The sequence below is a fragment of the Lonchura striata genome, chromosome 1, assembly GCF_050655825.1.
Source record: "Lonchura striata isolate lonStrDom1 chromosome 1, ASM5065582v1, whole genome shotgun sequence".
Taxonomy (NCBI): Eukaryota; Metazoa; Chordata; class Aves; order Passeriformes; family Estrildidae; genus Lonchura; species Lonchura striata.
This window is the reverse complement of record NC_140703.1, coordinates 16184994-16203591: the sequence shown is the minus strand read 5'-3', so window position 1 is coordinate 16203591 and position 18598 is coordinate 16184994. Positions and strand designations below refer to the sequence as shown.

The following is an 18598-nucleotide window of genomic DNA, read 5'->3' as shown; positions in this document are numbered from 1 at the left end:
TGGCAAGGGCTCACCCTAAACCCTTAATTAAAACCCATCCCTTCCTGGGCAGACCAAAGAGTTTGAAGCCCACACTCTCAGAAGACAGAACAGAGCCCAGGCTTCCTGAGCAAGTGTCTTATTGCTTCTGGCAAAGGCTGCCAAGAGTGGTTTGATCCAACACCACCATTACCAAAAGAGGCAGTGAACTGCAACACCTGGTCCCTACGGGCAGGGTGCCTGTGCAGGGGCAGCATGTCTGAAACCTCAGCCTGTACCCTACAGAGACACAGGCAGCTCTTGGCTCTGCTGTGCCCTGAGCAGGAAAAGGCAGCTGGCTGTTCAGCCACGGCCCTCTGTGCAGGAGATGGCAAACCAGTTACAATCTATCATTTAAACAAATTATTTTGTGTGCATTCATAGTGGTTTGGGAATCCATGACTGAGGTGACCACAGAAACCTGCAGCAAAACATGGGTGTCACTGTTTCCTTTTCTGCAACAAGTGCTCTTTGTGAAATGCCTGATCCTGTTTGCCATGCTCAGAGTATCCTAAAGGAAAAAGGAGTACTGGGAAGAGATGAGGATGTGGGATGGGGGGAATGTAATAGGGACCCAAGGACAGGTCAAGCAGGGCAAATTCAGGCTTATGCAGAAGCAGCATTCCAGGCACTGGTTAAATTTAATGTAGAGCAGGTGGGTGCTCAGTGAACTGGAGGAACCTACAGGGTCAGGGAGTGACTGGAAGATGTGGATTGCAGCCTTTCCATTTTGCATTAGTCCTGTAGTTGATCTACAACATGGTAATTCCACTCAACTGCTCAAAAATACAGGAAAGAATTTTAGTCACACAACTAAAATGAGATTTTTCCCAGAAGTCAGAGTGCTCAAGAGGAAAGACACAAAAGGTGCTCAAGAAAGGACAAGATGATTCCTATTGCAGGGAGAAGACAGGAGGTTGGGATGGGAGGTAGGAAGGTGAAATAAAAGTCTGTTAGGCACCAGTGAGACCTGAGAGGGGAGAGGCTGTGGGACATACAGTAAAAAGAGATAATGACCATCAGGATTATTTGGTTTATAAGATACATAGCAACATTTGCCTGAAGACAGTGACAAGGAAGAAACAGGAGGGCTAAGCAGAGAGGCAAAAATCTACATTGCCAGCCAGGCCAGCTGCCTACAGACAAGGTGAGCGGGGTGTCCAAGAGAGCAGGGAAAACATCCAAGCTTCATTAAGGAGTCCAATGAATTAAAGGAGAAATGGCCTCCGCCTTTCCTGTAGAAAGGCCTTGCGTCTGCAATTGCCTCACAACAAGCCCAGCACAGCTGCTCACAGACAGGCCAAGCAGCCAACATGGAAATAATTCCAGGCAGCAGGAAAAGGATCATGGATAAAGTTGATATGTGGCTGGATGTGGTCATACCCAGCCACACAAGTGGAAAAAGAGGGAAAAGCTGAGAGGCTGTGCCTGCACAGGCAGCATGGCAGCCTTTCCCTGGAAAGGCTCTGTGCAAGGTTCTCCTGCTACCTGAAGCAGCACAACCTCAGAAATCACACATACTAGGTTTTGAGCCCAGACAGGGTTCTCTCTTTGACTCCTTGTCTCTGTTCAGATGCTGAGGTATTCAAGATGATACAGCTTCAAGAAATAAAAAAGAAGTACAGAACTACTGAAAAGCTGGTAGTTTACTGTGTGGCTGCCATAGGTGGAAACTTACTGCAAACCATCTAACTACAACTCTACCACTGCAAACTGGAGCTCAGCCATCAGCAACCTTAAGCACTGAGACACAAAAAACAAGTAGCTGAACACAGATCCCTACAACTACTAAGTCTGACAATACTAGGAGACTAGACTAATACCCTTCTTCCCTTTATGAAGTCCCGGAAACTCAGTGTCTTGCTATTTCCTTCAGGTTCATATACTTGTTTTAAAAATACTGGCTGTTATTTATCTGGAACAGTTAGAAAAGAAAAAAAGAAGTGGGTTTTTTTTTTTCTTCATTTGGCCTTAAAAGAACAGTATTGATGCTGCAGAGCTCTTCCTTTGCTCCAAATGAACACTAGGGACACATCTGAAGCAACTTTAACTTTAACCATCAAGTTTATCATATCTCTAAGTCTCTTGGGGGAAACAGTTTGTGCTGCTTAAATGGGAGTGCTATCAGTAAGCCAGAACCTTGCAGCGGATACACTGAGAATTCCTATTATTTGAGGTTATGAAAATTCAGATTGGGATGCTGAAAATAAAGCTCCTTAGTCTGGAATGCCCTGTCACATACAGCCCTTAGCTCCTCACTTAAAGAAGGCCACAATGAAGGAGGCCAGTGGGAATGGAGCCGCCATCCCAAAGGACATGCACTTAGGGGTTTGTTTCAGTGGTGGGCTTTGCAGGGCTAGGTTAATTGTTGGACTTGATGATCTTACAGGTCTTTTCAATCTAGATGATTCTGTGATTAACTAGGCAGCAGGACTTCAGTGTCATCTGAGAGATAATGCACCACTTTCTTAAGTAATTGAAGATCCCCACTCTCCTTCAAGCAGCACTATTAATTTCTCCAAAATTAAAATTAGGTGAACACCTACACAGTTTTAAGCTTAGTTCAGGAAGACATCTGGATTTTCTGGTATGTCAGGCAGGATATGGATATCAAGTCCTATCATTAACTCCTTCTCTCCATCTGATGGGAGCCCTCTAGCAATAAATACTGTCTGAAAGCATACAACAGACATGAGCTATAGCAGATATCTAAACTGCAGATAATATGCTTGAAGGGGCGGGGGGGTGGGGGGTGGGAATGGGTTCTTTCTCAGAAATTATCCATTGAATAAATAAGTTGATGTGGTTGTGTTGTTTTAAGAATCCACAGACATTCCCAATGTGGAATTGCTCCGTTGGAGCCAAGGGCTGATCTGTACCCTGGCAGGGTGATGCCGATGTCCTGATCTACAGCTGACAACAGCTGTTAGCAAGATGTTGGTCTGGCTGGCCTGGAGAGCATTGCTTCCCATGTGTCTTCAGCAGCTTGTCCAGGCAGGCTCTGGGATGTGTCCTCGAGACTTCCAAAGGCTCCATGGCTGGAGCAGTGGGTTGGCAGCTCTGATGAAGAGCAGTGGTGGCCACTCTAAGATGTAGCTGCTTTCCTGGTGAGCTACTTCCACCAGCTGCTTGTACAGAGCTCTGCTCCTAGCCAGGGCTTCCCTCAGGATCCTTCTCAGCTTCCCAGTGCTTCCCTTCCAGACATCTGTTTTACTTAATGGTCTGGGAACTGTACACAGCTTGTCAAATTCCCCCAAATTAATTGGTGCCTCTCTGTGTGTACTTCCAGGCCTTCTTCTGGGGAGCTCTTGCTGCTCTAGGAGAATGAGGGGTGAGCTGATGGAGGAACAACCAGCAAAACCTCCCAGGCTGCCCACAGGAGACAGGAAATAGTGCAGTCTGTAGGGCACGTGCTCTGCTCTCATGTGAGCAAGGAATGTTAGACTAAGACACAGAGTGGAGAGATGGCCAGGACGGCTGGACTTGCATGTGTATTGCTTCAGTGGGGAAAGAAATGCATAAACCATGTTTATCATATTGTGTCTTGAAATAAATAATTATTTTATGCCATCTCAGCCATGGTGTTCCTTTAAGTGACTTGCTGTAGCTTCAGACACGATGGGAGGCTGCACTCTCACCTGCAGACCCTTGGACAGCTGCTCTGTAAGAAATGGGCTAAGCCAATGGAACAGCCCAAGTGGCAAAAAAAGTCTCAACCCAATGAATCTTCTCCTTTGGTTGCCTTACAGGGGGTCAGGAAAAAAGCTCTGCTTTTAGCAGAGTCTGAAAAAAAAAAGATGAATTTCAACATGAGGAGGCTCAGACTCAAGATGCTTCAGGTGGGTCAAGGAAGGGATCGCTCTTGGCCTAATGAGTAACCACTCATTAGATGAACTTTAGAAAGTGCATATACAAAAGTCATAAATTATCTAATCTGAAGCTATTCAGAAGTTTAAATTAGAAACTGAAGTCACTGAACTGTCAAAGAAGGTGCATGGAGAATGCAAGATACAGGGACAGTTCAAAATATTTCTGATAAATGCTGTAAGTAGACTGTGGTACCTCCCCATTTAAACTCAGTTAGAGACAGCCCAGTTGGAGCAGCACAGGGATTCAAACTCCTCCTAATTTATCAGGCTGGGAACAGAAAATCAGAAGGGTAAATATGCCTACACAGAGCTTCCAACTGCAGCAGCTTCCAGGACTCATCAGTTAGGACTGTGCTATCTTTGTAACACATTGCTACAAAATTAGGTCTACACTGGATGCAGGCAGCTCAGAGAAGGAGGTTCATATTTATCTAAGCCTGGAATTTAGTCTAAAAAGGTACACAGATATGGAGTGGAGGAAAGTGATAGCAAGCACTCTGCTGGCAGCCAGCTTGAGGTGTGAATGCTGAGCTATACCCACAGAGATGTCTTGTTAGTTGGACCCTGGAGGGCTCAGTGGCCCCAGCAGCACTGAGGACCTGTGTCTGCAAAGCTGCTTTCCCACCCTTTGGCTTCATTCAGAGTCTCCAGCCTGTAAGATTCCTGAAAACTGGGCCAAACACTGGGAAAATGTACCCAGGCAGCTGTAATTTGCTGTTATGTTTGAAAATGCCTGAGTTTTCAGCCCAGTCTGGATCAGCCATAATGATGCATTGAAAATACAGTCTTTTCCACTGGTAAACAACTCATCTATATACCCTAAGGAAAATGCACACTAGCTGCAGCTTGGTCTTTGACATAGATAATTTTTTGGCGATGTGAAGAAGATAATGATCTCTGTTTCTGAGTAAAGCTGCTCACAAAATTTTCCTAAAATTCTTTAACAGAGAAACCCAGTGTTCATAAGAGTTTTGAAATACTCTACCCCTACTTCAGTGCTCTATTTCTTTTACCTGCTGGCTGACTGGAACCTGCTTACATGTTCTTTCTCTGGCAAGAAGAGGAAATAAAGTTCCTTCAGCCTCAGGCACAGTTTCCCCAGGTTCAAGCTGGGCCACTGGAACCAGGTGTCCAGGAAGCGTGGGCACAGTGCCTGCACTTAGTGAGTGAGTGAATCAGCACTAGGAAGCTCTGGCCAGCAAGGCCCTGAATTCACAGGTGTTGAGAAGAAAAATTAAATTCAACTTTTGATCTCTGGAATCACTGGAACGATCCAGTGATTTTTCAGTACCTTAGCTGACTATGACAGGATGATGTATAAAATGAGGATGAAGTCCTGATGTGAGTGGAAAAGGCAACTTTGCATTGAGCTGGGAGATGAAAGACACAGTGCTAAGATTGTTTTATTTTTTGCAGGCGTAACCAGTGTATCCAGGAATCCATCACTTTTCTTCCACTCTGTCCTCTACACAGGCACCTGCCCTCTGGATTACCACATTTGTTTGCACAGAGAGCCCCTCTGCCTCTAACTGGGAATGAAAACCTTCAAACTGGGAATGGAAACCCTGGGTTCTCATGGAGGGGCAGTGTTGACAACTCCATACACCTTGTAAAGACTAAATGGGAAACCAAATTAGACTGTGCACATTTCAGAAGTTAAACATGCCCTCACAGCAAAGCCCAAGGGGTGAAATTCCTGGGAAGCCTGGCACACCAGCTCAGGTATGTGTCTATGAACAGGGCATGTTTCATCTGAACTTACATCAGGAGGAACATGGCATTTAACAGGAAGGTATTTCATGATGATTGACTTGAGTAAGCCATGACTGCTGTTGCAGTATGCAGTTTTAAAGGATAAAGAAACTCGTTCAAAACCAGGAATAAAGAATAAAAATAAAATTTATTTTGTGTTTTACACAGGCAATAAAATTACCATTCCCAGACTCTTGCAGATGTGATGCCAATTTATATTGACCTGAGCTTCCCACAGGCAGAAGTTTGCTGGGCTTGAGCAATGCACTGCAGCAGGGAGGAATCATAAACACTTTTGGGGCCTGATGCTGAATAGCCACTGGTTTCTCCCAGCAGCCCACATGTGGAAGAACTGCAGAAGCAGGATGGTGCTGCCCCTCTGGTGGCCCTATCAGTACCACTAACCTGAATACAACTGAAGATTGCTTCTTATCTTTCTGCCACTCAGTCCAGTCTATTTTTGAATCATTCATGGGAAAAAGATTTTCTACTACATTTGCTTTCCACTACGCTACTCCAAACCATGCCAGATCTCACTGTTAGAAATCTTTCCTGCTATTTGGTGAGATATAAATATTTCCTTTAATTGGATCCCATTATTCCCAGGCATACTGCTTTTTCTCATGCACTGACAAATTTTGTTTCCTCTTTTTTCTAAAACAGTTTTACAGTACTGTCCTCAGACACCCTGCAAAGCCACACTAACTTGTTAAACTCCAATCTTCTGAGGCAGAATTCCCTCTTCTTTGCATTTTTGTGCCTTTCTGTACACAAGAAGTCACTGGTCTGCACTCTTTAGATATCCAGGCTTTCCAAACCACACACGTTAATTCTCTGTGAATTTGAGAAGCCTGGGATGAACAGAAGCTTTGTTGAAGCTGGCAGTGGTAAATCAATATCCTTTGCAGATTAGCCACACTGACCAAAACCCTCTGTGCATTTTGTTAGAAAGGGTAAACAGGTGTATTTGCATATGCAAAAAAAAAAAACCAACCAAACCAGCTTACAACTTTTGCTACCTGTTCTATAGGGTTTGAGCTCTTTTAAAATCTGGTGATGAATAATGAAGAAAAAGCCGTGCATGTAACTATGCAGTAAATCTGGCAAGTGAGGTATGGGTCTTTGTTTGCAGAAGACTTCCAGAAACACCTTCAGCAAGTGATGCGCTTGAATCTGACACAGATTTGGTCCAGCATCTTTTCCTGTCTTTCTGAAAAGTGGCACTAGTGGGGCAGATAAGGCTTATCCTCACCAGTACATTACCAGGACCTAGATACTGGTGGTAAGATATAAAAATACAACTCACATTTGATGCAAAAGCATTTATGGCATGAGACTGCATAGCTGGATACATCGTGACCTGCACGCAGCTTATATCCATGTCTGGTTGAGACTCTGTAGGAATGAAGTGCCCTGAGCCTCTGTCACAACCAGGTGTGAAGCAACTCTGCAGTGAGTGTGTAATAACTTCTTACACAACAGCTCTGCTGTCCCTAGACCACATTCATCTTATGCCTGCTGTCCTGCAAACTGCTAAAGGCATATCCCTGTTTGCAAAGCACCAAGACAAGGTCCTCCAAAGAGATTTCTTTGCTGCTGAGTTCAGCTGCCAGCTCAGATCCCAGATTCAGGCTGTAGAGCTGTTGTTTTAGAAAAAGGAGCACCTGTCTCTCTAAAACTTTGGTCTGTTAACAGACCAAAGTGGAAACAGAATGGAAAACCAACCCCAGTTTGTATGGGCTGGTTCATTTCCATGATAAAAGCCAGCAAGTTTCCAAGCAGCATCTATTGATAAAGCAGTGCTGATGTTTTCCCCTGTTCTTCAGATAAGCAGCTCCTGGGAATGTTTGAGAAGGTATGTGTGATATGCTTCTCAACTGCAAAGCATCCTGCCAATTAGATTGTGGAGCACAGGACAGAAGGCATTTCCAAAATGCTGTCACCGTGGCTTAGGAAACTCAGACAATCAAACTGGGAAGTGAGGAGAGGTTCAGAAGAATTTTCCCTCTCTGATAACACAGGAAAATCCTTAATTCCATTTATTCTGGGGTCTCTGCTAGGTGGAAGAAAGGGCTGCAGCACAGACCATGGGATTTGGTTTGGCTGTTTCCTGTCCTTTGAGAGAGAGGCCCCCAGTCAAAGGGATGTGGAAGTCTGGCAAACCGGATCCTTTCCAGGACTCTTTGCTGAAGACATGCTATTTACTGGCAAGCAGGTCCCAAATCTGACTAGACCTGAAGAGTAAAATGGAGTCCTCTCCCCATTTAAATATAAATATTATATTAAATAAAATTAAATATCATATAGTAAAATATAGTACCTCTCCCAGTATATTTAAATACTCTTCCCTTTATTTTCACAGACACACTGTGCGAACATGTCATTTTGATGGGCCTGGGAAGAAACACTGAAAACAAGTGTATTTGAGGTTGGGCTGTTCTGTTAAGCAAAAAGAAAAAAAGAAAAGAGGAAAAAGAACACTTAAACTTTTAGAATGAAAGCAAATCATCAGAGCTTCCTGGGAAAGGGATATTGCTTCCTGGCAGAGCTAACCATGGCGTAATGCCTCTTTGTAATCTCGGCTCCGCAGCTGTGAGGGTGGGCAGAGACCTCTCAGCCCAGCTCACCTCCCGTCCTGCTGCTCTGAGGACCAGGATAGTCACAGATTTCAGCCCCCTCATCGGCACAGTACCCATTCCTGCATCCCCTCCAATGCAGTCCCCTTGGGTGATGTCTCCTCAGTGCAGTTTTCCTAAGGACAGGGTGAGTGCTGCCCAGGAGGTTGCCCAGAAGGGAGAAGTGAGCAGAGAACTGCTCTCAGCCCTGGAAAAGCTTTCCCCCTGCTGAGTCAGTGCACCAACAGGAAAAATGGAAATCTAGCAGGAATAGTTGCAGAAGAGAGACATGGCAATGGAGATGTCACAGAATTAAATGACATCTTTGTGTTGGTAGGCACAAAGAAGGGGGGAGCCTCCCAAAATACACCTTGCTGCTGCATCTCTGCAGCTTAGGAACCCATCACACCATAGGGAGCCACTCAAGTGAAATTCAGTCTTGGATTGTTTCCCTTCGCTGTGCAAGTAAAGTTCAAGTGTCTCTATACTCCCAAGCCCCTACAGAGAGGCTGGGAAGAGGAATGCCATGACTGCTGTGGAATATAGGCTGCAGAAAGCCACAAGCACTTTCAGTGGATGCCTTAACTCACAACATCTGCAGCAAGGTTTGGGGAGCCACAAGCCATGGGAATTAGACAGCTTGGGCCAAATCTGAAGATGTAAACTAACAAACCAACACAAAAATTTCTAATACTTTTTGTACCATAAGTGCAAAGAATGTTTCATGGCTGCTTTTCTTCACAAGTGGCTTAACTTTCCCCAGTGCAATTTTACACATTTTTGATATGAACTCATGTTAACAATCTGTGGTATAAACTTCATTATTTCTTTTCATCTGCCGTAACACTGGAAAGAAAACTGATTGTCAAATCTATTTTGCATCAAGAAGATGGGCCAAAAAAACCCGCCAAACAACAAAACACTGAAGATCAACAGACACAAAATTATGTGAACTGCAAGGGCAGGGTTTTGCTGCCTTTTTCTCCCTCTTTAGGATCTTAAATAGTTTCAGTTGCTGCTTTCATTGTGGCACATTCCTGACAGCAGGAAATGGCTAAGACTAGCCATTAGGTACTAGTGCCTAAGCAGCAGCAACTGAAACTAACCCCTTTAAGAAAGAGATCCCAACTATCCTGCTTCTGTGAGTTTTTCAAAACTAGGGTCTTCCTGCCAGGGATGTGATGGGAATCAGCTGGCTAGATCAGCCCTCTGCCCTTTTCCTCCTAATGCTGGAAATCCTCATGTGTCCCATTAGAGCAAAGAGCTTGCCAGTTATGCCAGCAGGAAAGCAGGGAGCAGCTCTGCCTGCCACTGATGAAGCAAACAGGGAAATGACAGGACTCCTCTCATTCCTGCTGCACAGGATCATTAAATCTGGTTTTAAAGCAAAAAGACTGTGGTGAGCCTCTCTGTCCTGCCTGTGAAAAGCCCTTGGGAATAAACAGAGAAGAGAATCAGCTGGTGAGAAATCAAGCTCCTGCTCTTGGCTCTATTTTAGACTAATATCTTCTTACCTTTGGGACATTAAACACCTTTTTGAAGGCTTGGGGCAGGACCAAGTGCACTACTTATAAAATATCTTGGAAATTGAGATATTTTAAAAATAAGAATGGATTCAGCAATCTACAGATGACAAAAAAAAAAAATAGGTAACACGAGGGAAAAGGTGGGAAATAGAAGTAAAGGGACAGAATCAAGAGCAGGGAACTCTAAGGTCACACTTCAGAGAAGCTTCCTGGCCACCAGACCTTCCACATGTGTCACATGTGTCTCCAAAAAGGAAATGGCAGGTGAGTTCCGTTCTACTCAACAGAGACAACAGAAAATACAGTTCTCTGTGTGTGGAAAGGAGAGGGGCCGAGGGAGAGTGTCCTCAGCATGCCAAAATCACTGTTTCAGCCCTAAATTATAACAAATTAGGAGCTCAATTCCCGCTCCCCTCTGAAACATTACAGGATACAACAGTGAAAAAGAATAAAACAAGTGTTAACAGTGAGTGACCTAGGCTCTGTCAAACTTGAAAATCCTTGTAAAGCCAAACATTTGTCATGTCACATAAGTAGTCTGTACTGAGCTGGTTTCACCACTACTTGATCCTTCTCCACCCCAAAGTCTATTTAGATGATTCAGCTGAGGACATTTTTTGTAACAAAACGCACCTGAACAGGCCAAATCTTTAACCCTTGCCTGTGGGGCAGGTCAGCACTGATAACAAGGATGGTCATGGTAGCACCTGGGTGTTACCACAATTGCCCAGCTGAGTTATGCACTGGAATTCGTTGCAGAAAAATTGAAGTGGTGCTTGAAGCACACTGTTCCCTGGCTCTGTTGCGTGTCCCTGCTACTGGGGCTGTATCCACACAGAAAAAGGCTTATCTGGGAAGATAACATAAAGTGTTTAGTAAGGTCTCTGTTTAGCAGAGAGAAATACCAAATGTCCTCTTTCATAATTTGAGGTTTTGCCAATGTTGTAATCACCTTTCTATTTCCTGTGCCCCTCCTAAAAATAAATATTCTTTTTCCCTTGCCACTTTAAAAAAACTATTTGAAAAACTCACAAATCCAGCCTGACATGACCAAAGCAAGCACCACCATTCCCATTTTGAATGAATGGCACAGGAGACAGAGGAAGGTGAACTGCCATGGCCAAGAGGGTGTTAACACAGGAGAAGGCTTGAATATAAACCCCAGGGAAGCCAGAATCCTGTCCACCAGCTGTGTGCCCACCCTGAGATTCAACTCTCCTGAAGCACAGGGTGCATGGAGAAAAAGGGACAGAAAACCCTCTGAGGGTGTGCTACTCATCTACCTCACTCAAGCACAGGTTCTCTGGTGCCCTTTCCTGACCCAAAATGTTCTATTGATAAGGAAAATGAGACTTCCCAATCCATGTGGGGCAGGGGCTGCACACAGCTGAGGGTGTGGATCACAACTGCTGCTGCTTGGGTTGGGAAGGAACCAACCCCAAGGAGCTTGGAAGGTTTTTTCTCATATGTCCCCATTTTTAAGAACTCCTTAAAATCTAATTTCAAAATGATACCTTTTAAAATCTAAGACACTAATCACACCTCGGAGACTAATAAGTAAATGGCAGTTCTTCCTCGTTCCCCTTTCACAGAGGTAATTTCTTCCCAAACCATCCCCCTGCTTTCCAAATCTGGACTAAAACTTGCAAAAGAGCCTGAGATGCACGACAGGAGTTGGGGTGGGAGAAAAGAGACCTTTATCTGAACCCCAGCAAGAAGATATTTTGAAGCCGCCTTCAGGGAGAAATTGTTTGCAAGGTGGAGCTAAAGCAGATCACGGAGCCAGTCACAAGCTAGTGGAAATCAAAAAGTTTTCTTTACCTCCATGTCCCGCAAGAGAGAGGTGTCCTCGGTTTCTTCCCCACCCCTTTCCCTGTTACCGGTGGGAAAAGCCCAGGCGAACAGAGCAGAGCCGCGCCGGGCTGGAGCTCCCAGCCGCTGCTCAGCCCGCACTGACAGAGCCCAGCCACTGGCCCTGCACTACGAACAAGGAAGAAGGGCGGGTGGGTGAGAGGAAGGGAGGGAGGGAGGCGAGAGGAGGGGGAGGCAAGGCAATCAGGGTTTAAATTTAGACACAAATCTAAACAGATACTGTCCTTCCCGGGGCGCTGGGCTCGTGAGACAACAAGCAACGAGCTCTGCCTCCGCGCCCAAACTTGGGGACACCGCATGTGCATTTCCTCTCCCTTTTTCTCTCTTCCCCCTTCCTATCACCTTATCTTTATTCTCCTCCCACCCCTCCGTTTAGTCTGTATTTCTCTTCACTGCTTGCAGTTTCTGCCCTGGTATCTCTGCTTCGATCTCCCCGCTGTCCACACTTCCCTCTCCCAGGCTGCAGGGTCTCTCGCCTGTTTGTTTGTGAGGAGAGAATCCCCTTCCTTCTAACTGCAGCTTTCCTTTCTCTGCCTTCTTTTCGGTAATTTCACTCAGCAATGAACTGTCTTTAGAAAGGCAGAATTAGGAGGGTGATTACTGGGATTGAACAGAATTTAAGGCGTTGTCCCGGTGCACGGCTGGGACTCCCAGAAGGACAAGTACCTACTGGGTGATCCCGCAGAGAGAAGACAGGGCTTAATTGTGGGCACTAGCAGAGGGTCCCCATGCAAGGTTGTCACTGTCCAGCTGTAAAGCAGGACCAGCTCTTTCCACCTTGAATTTGTGTCTCACACCACCAGGTCGGAAGGTGCAGGTCGTTCTCCCCTCCCTTCGCAGGGATGGACTTGTGCACTGGAAGCGAGAAGCTTCCGTGGTGGTAGAAAAATTCAGATGGAGAAAAACAAGGCTCCGGAATGTTTTTGCTGCAGTTTCCCTTTCCACGCTGATCACAGTGTTGTAAACCGGACATCTCTTTTAGCAACTGTTTGCATATGCTCCTTCTCAAAGAATTTCAGTCCCCACCTCTCGAGAGCGGGGTGGTGCAGAGGAATTTGGAAACCCTCCCTTTGTCTTCTGCTGGCTTCCTCGCTTTAAGTGCAGCTGCAAAGTGACACAATGTCGTATCGTCATTTTGGCACGATACCTTGGGGGCAGAAGAGAGTTAAAGCATGTTTTCTAGAAGGGATGCATACTTCTCCTTTGCAATATTTCACAAGTCCCTGCTGGCTGTGGCTGAAAACGCTCCAGCATGGATAAAAATGTGAGCATCAAGATATCCCAGCTCCCTGTTACCAACAGTGGTTCTTCCAGTGTAGTTAACTGTTGCTGTCCTGCATGCTGCGGGACTCCTGTGGAATTTGCAGATCTAAATCGTGATCCAATTATCTCCCAGATTCAATATACAATAGGCACTCTGTCCTTGGCCAAAAGAATGATAGGCTGAGTTGTTGCAATCTGGAGATTGGGCAAGAGGACTAATTAAATTTTTGCTGTTGAAACATTGGATTAGATGGATTAGATGAAACCCCTCTGCTGTAAGCAACCAGAAGATGCTGCAACTGTAGATATAAGAAAATGAAATCTCAAATAAATATGAAAATGAAACTACCACTTATTTGGAAATCCTATTCATTTCTTCAAGTCCTGCCAATGGTACATTAGGAGAGGGAATATAAACTGAAATGAGAAGTAGGGTTGAGGCAGAGAGGAAAGGATTATTCTACTGCCCATGCTTTGCCTGCTGTGGGGACAGAAGGAGGATTTCAAGCTGAGGGGTTTCAGTGGACATGGGTTGAAAGTGTTTAAAGTGTTGCTTTCAAGATATCTGCAATGTAACACACCGTCAAAGTCACACCTCCCATAACTGTTTCTTGCTGCTCAGGAGCTGGTTCAGTATTTTCTTTCTGCTTTCAGGGGTTCTGCTGTGCAGAGGAAACCATTTGCTTAGGTGTACAGAAAAGGAAACTGCTAGGGAGAGGCAGTATCACTTCACCCATATTAGTAAAGCAAAAGCTGTTGCAGCTGCCCCCACCACAATTCTTCACTCCATTTATTTCTGCCTCCAAGTATCTTGCCACAAAAGCAAATCTTTTCTGCCTGCTGGATTCCCAAATGCCATTGCTCTGGGCATGGTATGCAGTACTCGGAGCACTTTTGTCATTTTGTCTGTACTTTCGACACTTTTTGATGCTATATCTTCCTTCCTGAAGGAGAAGGGGTGAATGCACAGAAATATGGTGTATGTTTTTTTCCTGACAGGAAGACATGAGGTGTGGATTTATTCTCCTCTCTTGTTTCTGGACTGAAAACCACCAGAAAATCTGAACAAACAACCCAACTTTGAAACAAACCATATTAAGGGATGTTCTACAGAGAAACTGGGTGTTTCAAGGATGTGCATTTGGAAATACTTGGAGGTATCTTCGAGTATGACTCAGCATCCTTCTGTATATCCCTGCTTACAAACCTGGGATGTAGCAGTGTCTGTGACATAGACTAACTTGTTCTTATACTTAAAAAAAGTTCCAAATTTGTTCTGTTCTGCAGGGGAAAAAAAAATATAGTCATCACTAGTGAAGACTATAAAACAGGCTCTGGGGGAAAATTTCATTTGACTGAGAAAATGCTGTAGTTATGGCCCCCTGGATTTTGCAGCTTCCTGTCTGATTCTTTTCAAGACATGTGAGGCCAGCATAGCAAGTTTGCTTCAATAAGAAATGACTGGCACTCCTGCTACAGGCAGGATGTGAGGGAGAGGTGTAAGGAACTCCTTCATCCTGGCATTCCTTCAGAACAGGTGGCGTAAGAGGTTCTGCCATGCTTGGAAACACCACGGGCAACATTTGCTGGCTTTTTTCATTTTGGCTATGAAGGATGGACAATGGAGCCTCTGCAGGGTGCTCAGACGGAGCAACAAAAAGGAGATGCAGAGACATGGCAATGCTTTATTCAAAACCCAGCTAGTTAAAAGTGCTTTAGAGGGCATCTGAAACTTTGTCTCTGACATTTGTGTCTGTGCATTTATCTATTTGGGTGTGTCTGCCTAGCTGCCAAATCTGGGAAGGTATGTTTGTCATGGTGGTGGGAGAGCGAAGGGTGGAGGGAGCTGTGTGTTCCTGCAGGACAGATTGCAATTCTGTGCTTTGTTAAGCCATTTGTTGAGGGGTTTAGTGCAGCTCACCTGTCAGTGCCAGTATCTGAGGTCGTTCTGTCCACCTCTCTGCCTGGCCTTGGCTGCTGTTACCCACATCCTTTCCTGGAATTCACTAACCAGCAGCTGTTACTATATTGGGCTTTTGACCTCCTGAAAATGGGGTCTCAACCCTTTCTGTTCTCACTCAAGCAACTCAATTCTTAACTGAAAAAGAAAAAAAAATGGGGGGGGGGAATAAGGTAACCACCAAAGAAACAACATTTGCATTTCAAAGATCAATCAACTCGAAAAGCCAACATCCTGTTTTGGGTTGGCTTTACACAGCAGGTCTGACACTTGGCAGCCCGAGAGGAAGCGAACGTGAGCAGCGTTTTTTCTGTGGGAAACTCGCTTTTTGAACCCACCGTTCTGCTAAGTGTGCCCCGAGCTGTCTGCCCGTGGCCCTCAGCACTGAACCAGCGCCGTGGGCGCTGAGCCTCACCCTCTTCTTCGGGGACTTATCAGCAGGAAATGAACTCAGCTGGAACGCTTCGTACCATTGACATTTTTGTGCTCGGGTCCTGCAGCTGCAGCGAAGCACTTCTGAGAGCACAGACACACAAACACACACGTGCCAGCACCCACACGGACACATGGACACACGGACACACGGACACACGGGCCGGCGTCCCAGGCTCTCTGCACCCTGGGAACTGATGTCAGCGGGAAAGTCCCGTCACCAAAGGGAGTTAAATGGAAGGACGTGGCTATAAAGTGGCTCTCACTGAACTGAATTGGAATGTGAGTTTGGGTGGTTTTTGTAGTGGCCACGTAAAAAAGTAGGTGGTAGAGAGTAACTGAAAAACTGAATAATTTCATGTGTTCCTATCAGCTGGAGCCTGAGCGCTAACATCGTGATTCAGACTAGGCTTCTTAATTAGGGCTTCCTAATTGCCAGGTTCTGGGCAAAAGCCTGTCCCCAAGCACTTTACTGCACTTTTTAAACTTTACTGTAAAAAGTACACTTTACTGCACTTTTTCCAGTAAAGTTTAAAAGTGCTGTATGGTACAGGGAGCATTTCACCTCATAATAATGAGATCACAGTGAGATAGATCACCCTGGTCCCACAGGCCTGATCTGCTTGACTCCAGAGAACAAACTGAGCTGGGGTGTTAAGAGGAATGGCTGCATCCCATTTTACTCATATAGTGGTGGGACAAATATTATCATCATGAGCCACTGACAGCTTGCTTCTAGACCGAGCAGTTCCTCTATAGTTGTTAGTTTTAGTACACCAGGCTTAATATAAACCAACAAAACAAGTCAGAACATGGCTGCTGACAGAATTCTGGGTATATGTGCTGGTTTGGATTATACTCTTCTCAGGCCAGTCCTACTGCCCATCTCTCAGTGTCCTAGAAAGCATCTCCACAAGCAGTGGCCCTCACCAGCAGCTTCCTCAGCATGCAGCCCAAGCTTTGTCTGAACAGGATTTTCTAACTGCAAATGGAACAGTATTTCTGTCCCTAACAGGTTGTGAACAGAGGAAGCCCCTCTTGCCACTGCCTGTATGGTAGCTGTTAAAAAAGTAAAAGGACTTTTGGCTGACCACACCAGGGCTGTAATAACTCTACCTATCTTCTAAAAAATACACCAAGGAAAGAGCCACAAGGTAAATTCCCAACCAAGGTAATTCAGGAAGTTTGAGAGTGAGAACAAATAAATGTCTTATGCACAAACATGCAATACCTCTCTGCTCAGTAGAGGTCTGTGCTGTGTGCCACTTGTAGCAGCAGCAGGGCTGGTATCTCCTCAGAAGAAAATCTAACCAACATTTTTAGAAACAATTTGCATGGTGGGTCTCATGTAGCACCAAGCATTGGCACTTCAAAGCACTGAGCACTTCAGCTTCTGCCAGAGCTGACTCACCAGTCAGTCTCTTCTGTCACAGGCAGCGGCAAGTGACTTTAATCACCCCGGCAAGTGACTTTAATCACCCTGGCTGTCATTTGGATGCGGAGAGCGGGCCTGGCTCAGGAATCAAGCGCTGCACACAGCGAGACTGCACAGCCCCCGAGTGTTATCTTGACACAGAAAGGGTTCTGTTCACGGACAGACTGCATGACCTAGACAGGAAGCCTGGACCAGAGCACAGCTAGGCTGTGTCTGAGGAGAAACCGTGCCCAAGCCATGCAGCAACCAGGCTGTCTGCAGAGAGAGCTGGCTCAGGGAAAACCAACTCTGAAGAGGGCAGGCAAAACATGACATAAGCCAGGATGGAAACCTTGCCCACTTTCTGACTAAAATACATCTTCTCCAGGGACACAGCCTGAAGCCCATCACATACAAAACACACTGAAGTTAAGATTGTTCCATGAACTCAACCTTGGAGGAAGAAAATTTGGCTCCATTTATGGTGAGATATTACTGTCTATTTACTGGCTTTTAAATGCAGTGAAGCACATGATTTGGAAAGGAGAACTAGTAGTGCCTACCAATACTTTCTTGACCCTGTTATGCAAGGATGCTGAGAGCCCCTAGACAATAATGCAGCACAACAGAAGAATCCTTCTCCTTTCTCTGAGATCTAACGGAGGAAGTGAGAGAGCCTAGTGGCTGCACATCAGGGGTTTAGAGCATCCTTTTTCTCTTTTTTTTTTTCCTATGAAAATTTCAGTTTCTCCTGAGCATCTCCAGGAGAAAGCAGGAGCAGAAGGATCGAGAAGAGGCAGGGATCTCTAACCATGCTCTGCAGGCAAAGAGAATACTGGAGGAAAAATTATTTTGTTCTGCCTGTAGAGGACAGCAGATAGAAAACAGGGAATGGATGGTGGTGTGTTTTCCTTGCTGAGTTAAGCCCAACAGGATGATCCATCTGGCCTGCTATAAACTGTGGGTGCTGTGGAGCACCTGGGGAAGATGGTGGTCACAGGGCAAGTTAATTTGGCTTTCTCAGTGCTACGTTGCTAATTACATAGTGTGGACATATTTCGATCCAGGTGGAAATATGAAAACCCACCATCTTTTAGGACCAATTGAATCAAGTCTCAGTATTACCCCAGTTTCAAGCATCTCTTTCTACAAATCTTTATAAGGTTACTGAGCACAAAGTGATTAATAAAATAAGCTAGCTCAGTGTTTATTTGGGTAAGTAATGCTTGGAAGAGCCTTCAGTGGAAGGTGGAATGGTGTTCAACAGACAAAACCAGGCCTTGCAGAGGCAAGAGCTCTGACATACATCCTGCAGTGTGCAAGAGCTAACACCTGAGCTCTGCCTAGTGGCAAATAATTCTGTGGGCTCTGTGGCCCAAACCAGATAATCCCTGCTACTGTGATTAAAGGATAAGGTTTTCCCAAGGGAAGGCTTGGCCCCAAACACCTGTGGTGACACAGAACCAGCCGTGAGGCTGATTTAGCAGTGGACAGGGACAATGCGGCCGATGGTGCCACCCCTTGGATTTGTAGACTGACAGAATCATTATGGTTGGGAAAGAACTTTAGGATCCCCGAGTCCACCTGTTACCCCAGCACCCCGTGCTCACCATTAAAGCATGTCCTCAAGTGCCATATCCACGCGGTTTTTGGACACTTCCAGGATGTGACAGACTTCCCCAGGCACACAGAGCAGGGGCGATGCCAGGGGAGGGCTGCTGCCAGGCACCGCGCCATGGCCTATCCCGCGTCACTGTGACCCCGCAGAACGGGCCGCTTCAGACCCGGGGGTGTCGGAGGGGACACTGGCTCGGCACAGGTGGGAATTTGCGGGACATCTCCGCGACATCGGCGGGACATGGCGGGGACATCGGCGG

At 45.7% G+C, this 18598-nt stretch overlaps 1 protein-coding gene across 6 annotated transcripts in view; it reads right to left on the bottom strand.

The window, feature by feature from the left end:
• RCSD1 (RCSD domain containing 1) overlaps positions 1 to 11966 on the bottom strand; it is a 30234-nt gene extending 18268 nt beyond the window's left edge. For 2 of the 6 annotated variants that reach the window (XM_085590414.1, XM_085590422.1), the window contains exon 1: positions 11602 to 11966. In XM_085590414.1, coding sequence (XP_085446540.1) covers positions 11602 to 11957 — 356 coding nt within the window. In that variant the 5' untranslated portion in view covers positions 11958 to 11966. The remainder of the gene's footprint in view (positions 1 to 11601) is intronic. The other 4 variants (XM_085590426.1, XM_085590433.1, XM_021550153.3 and 1 more) reach the window with 3 other exon arrangements.
• Positions 11967 to 18598: the final 6632 nt, after the last annotated feature.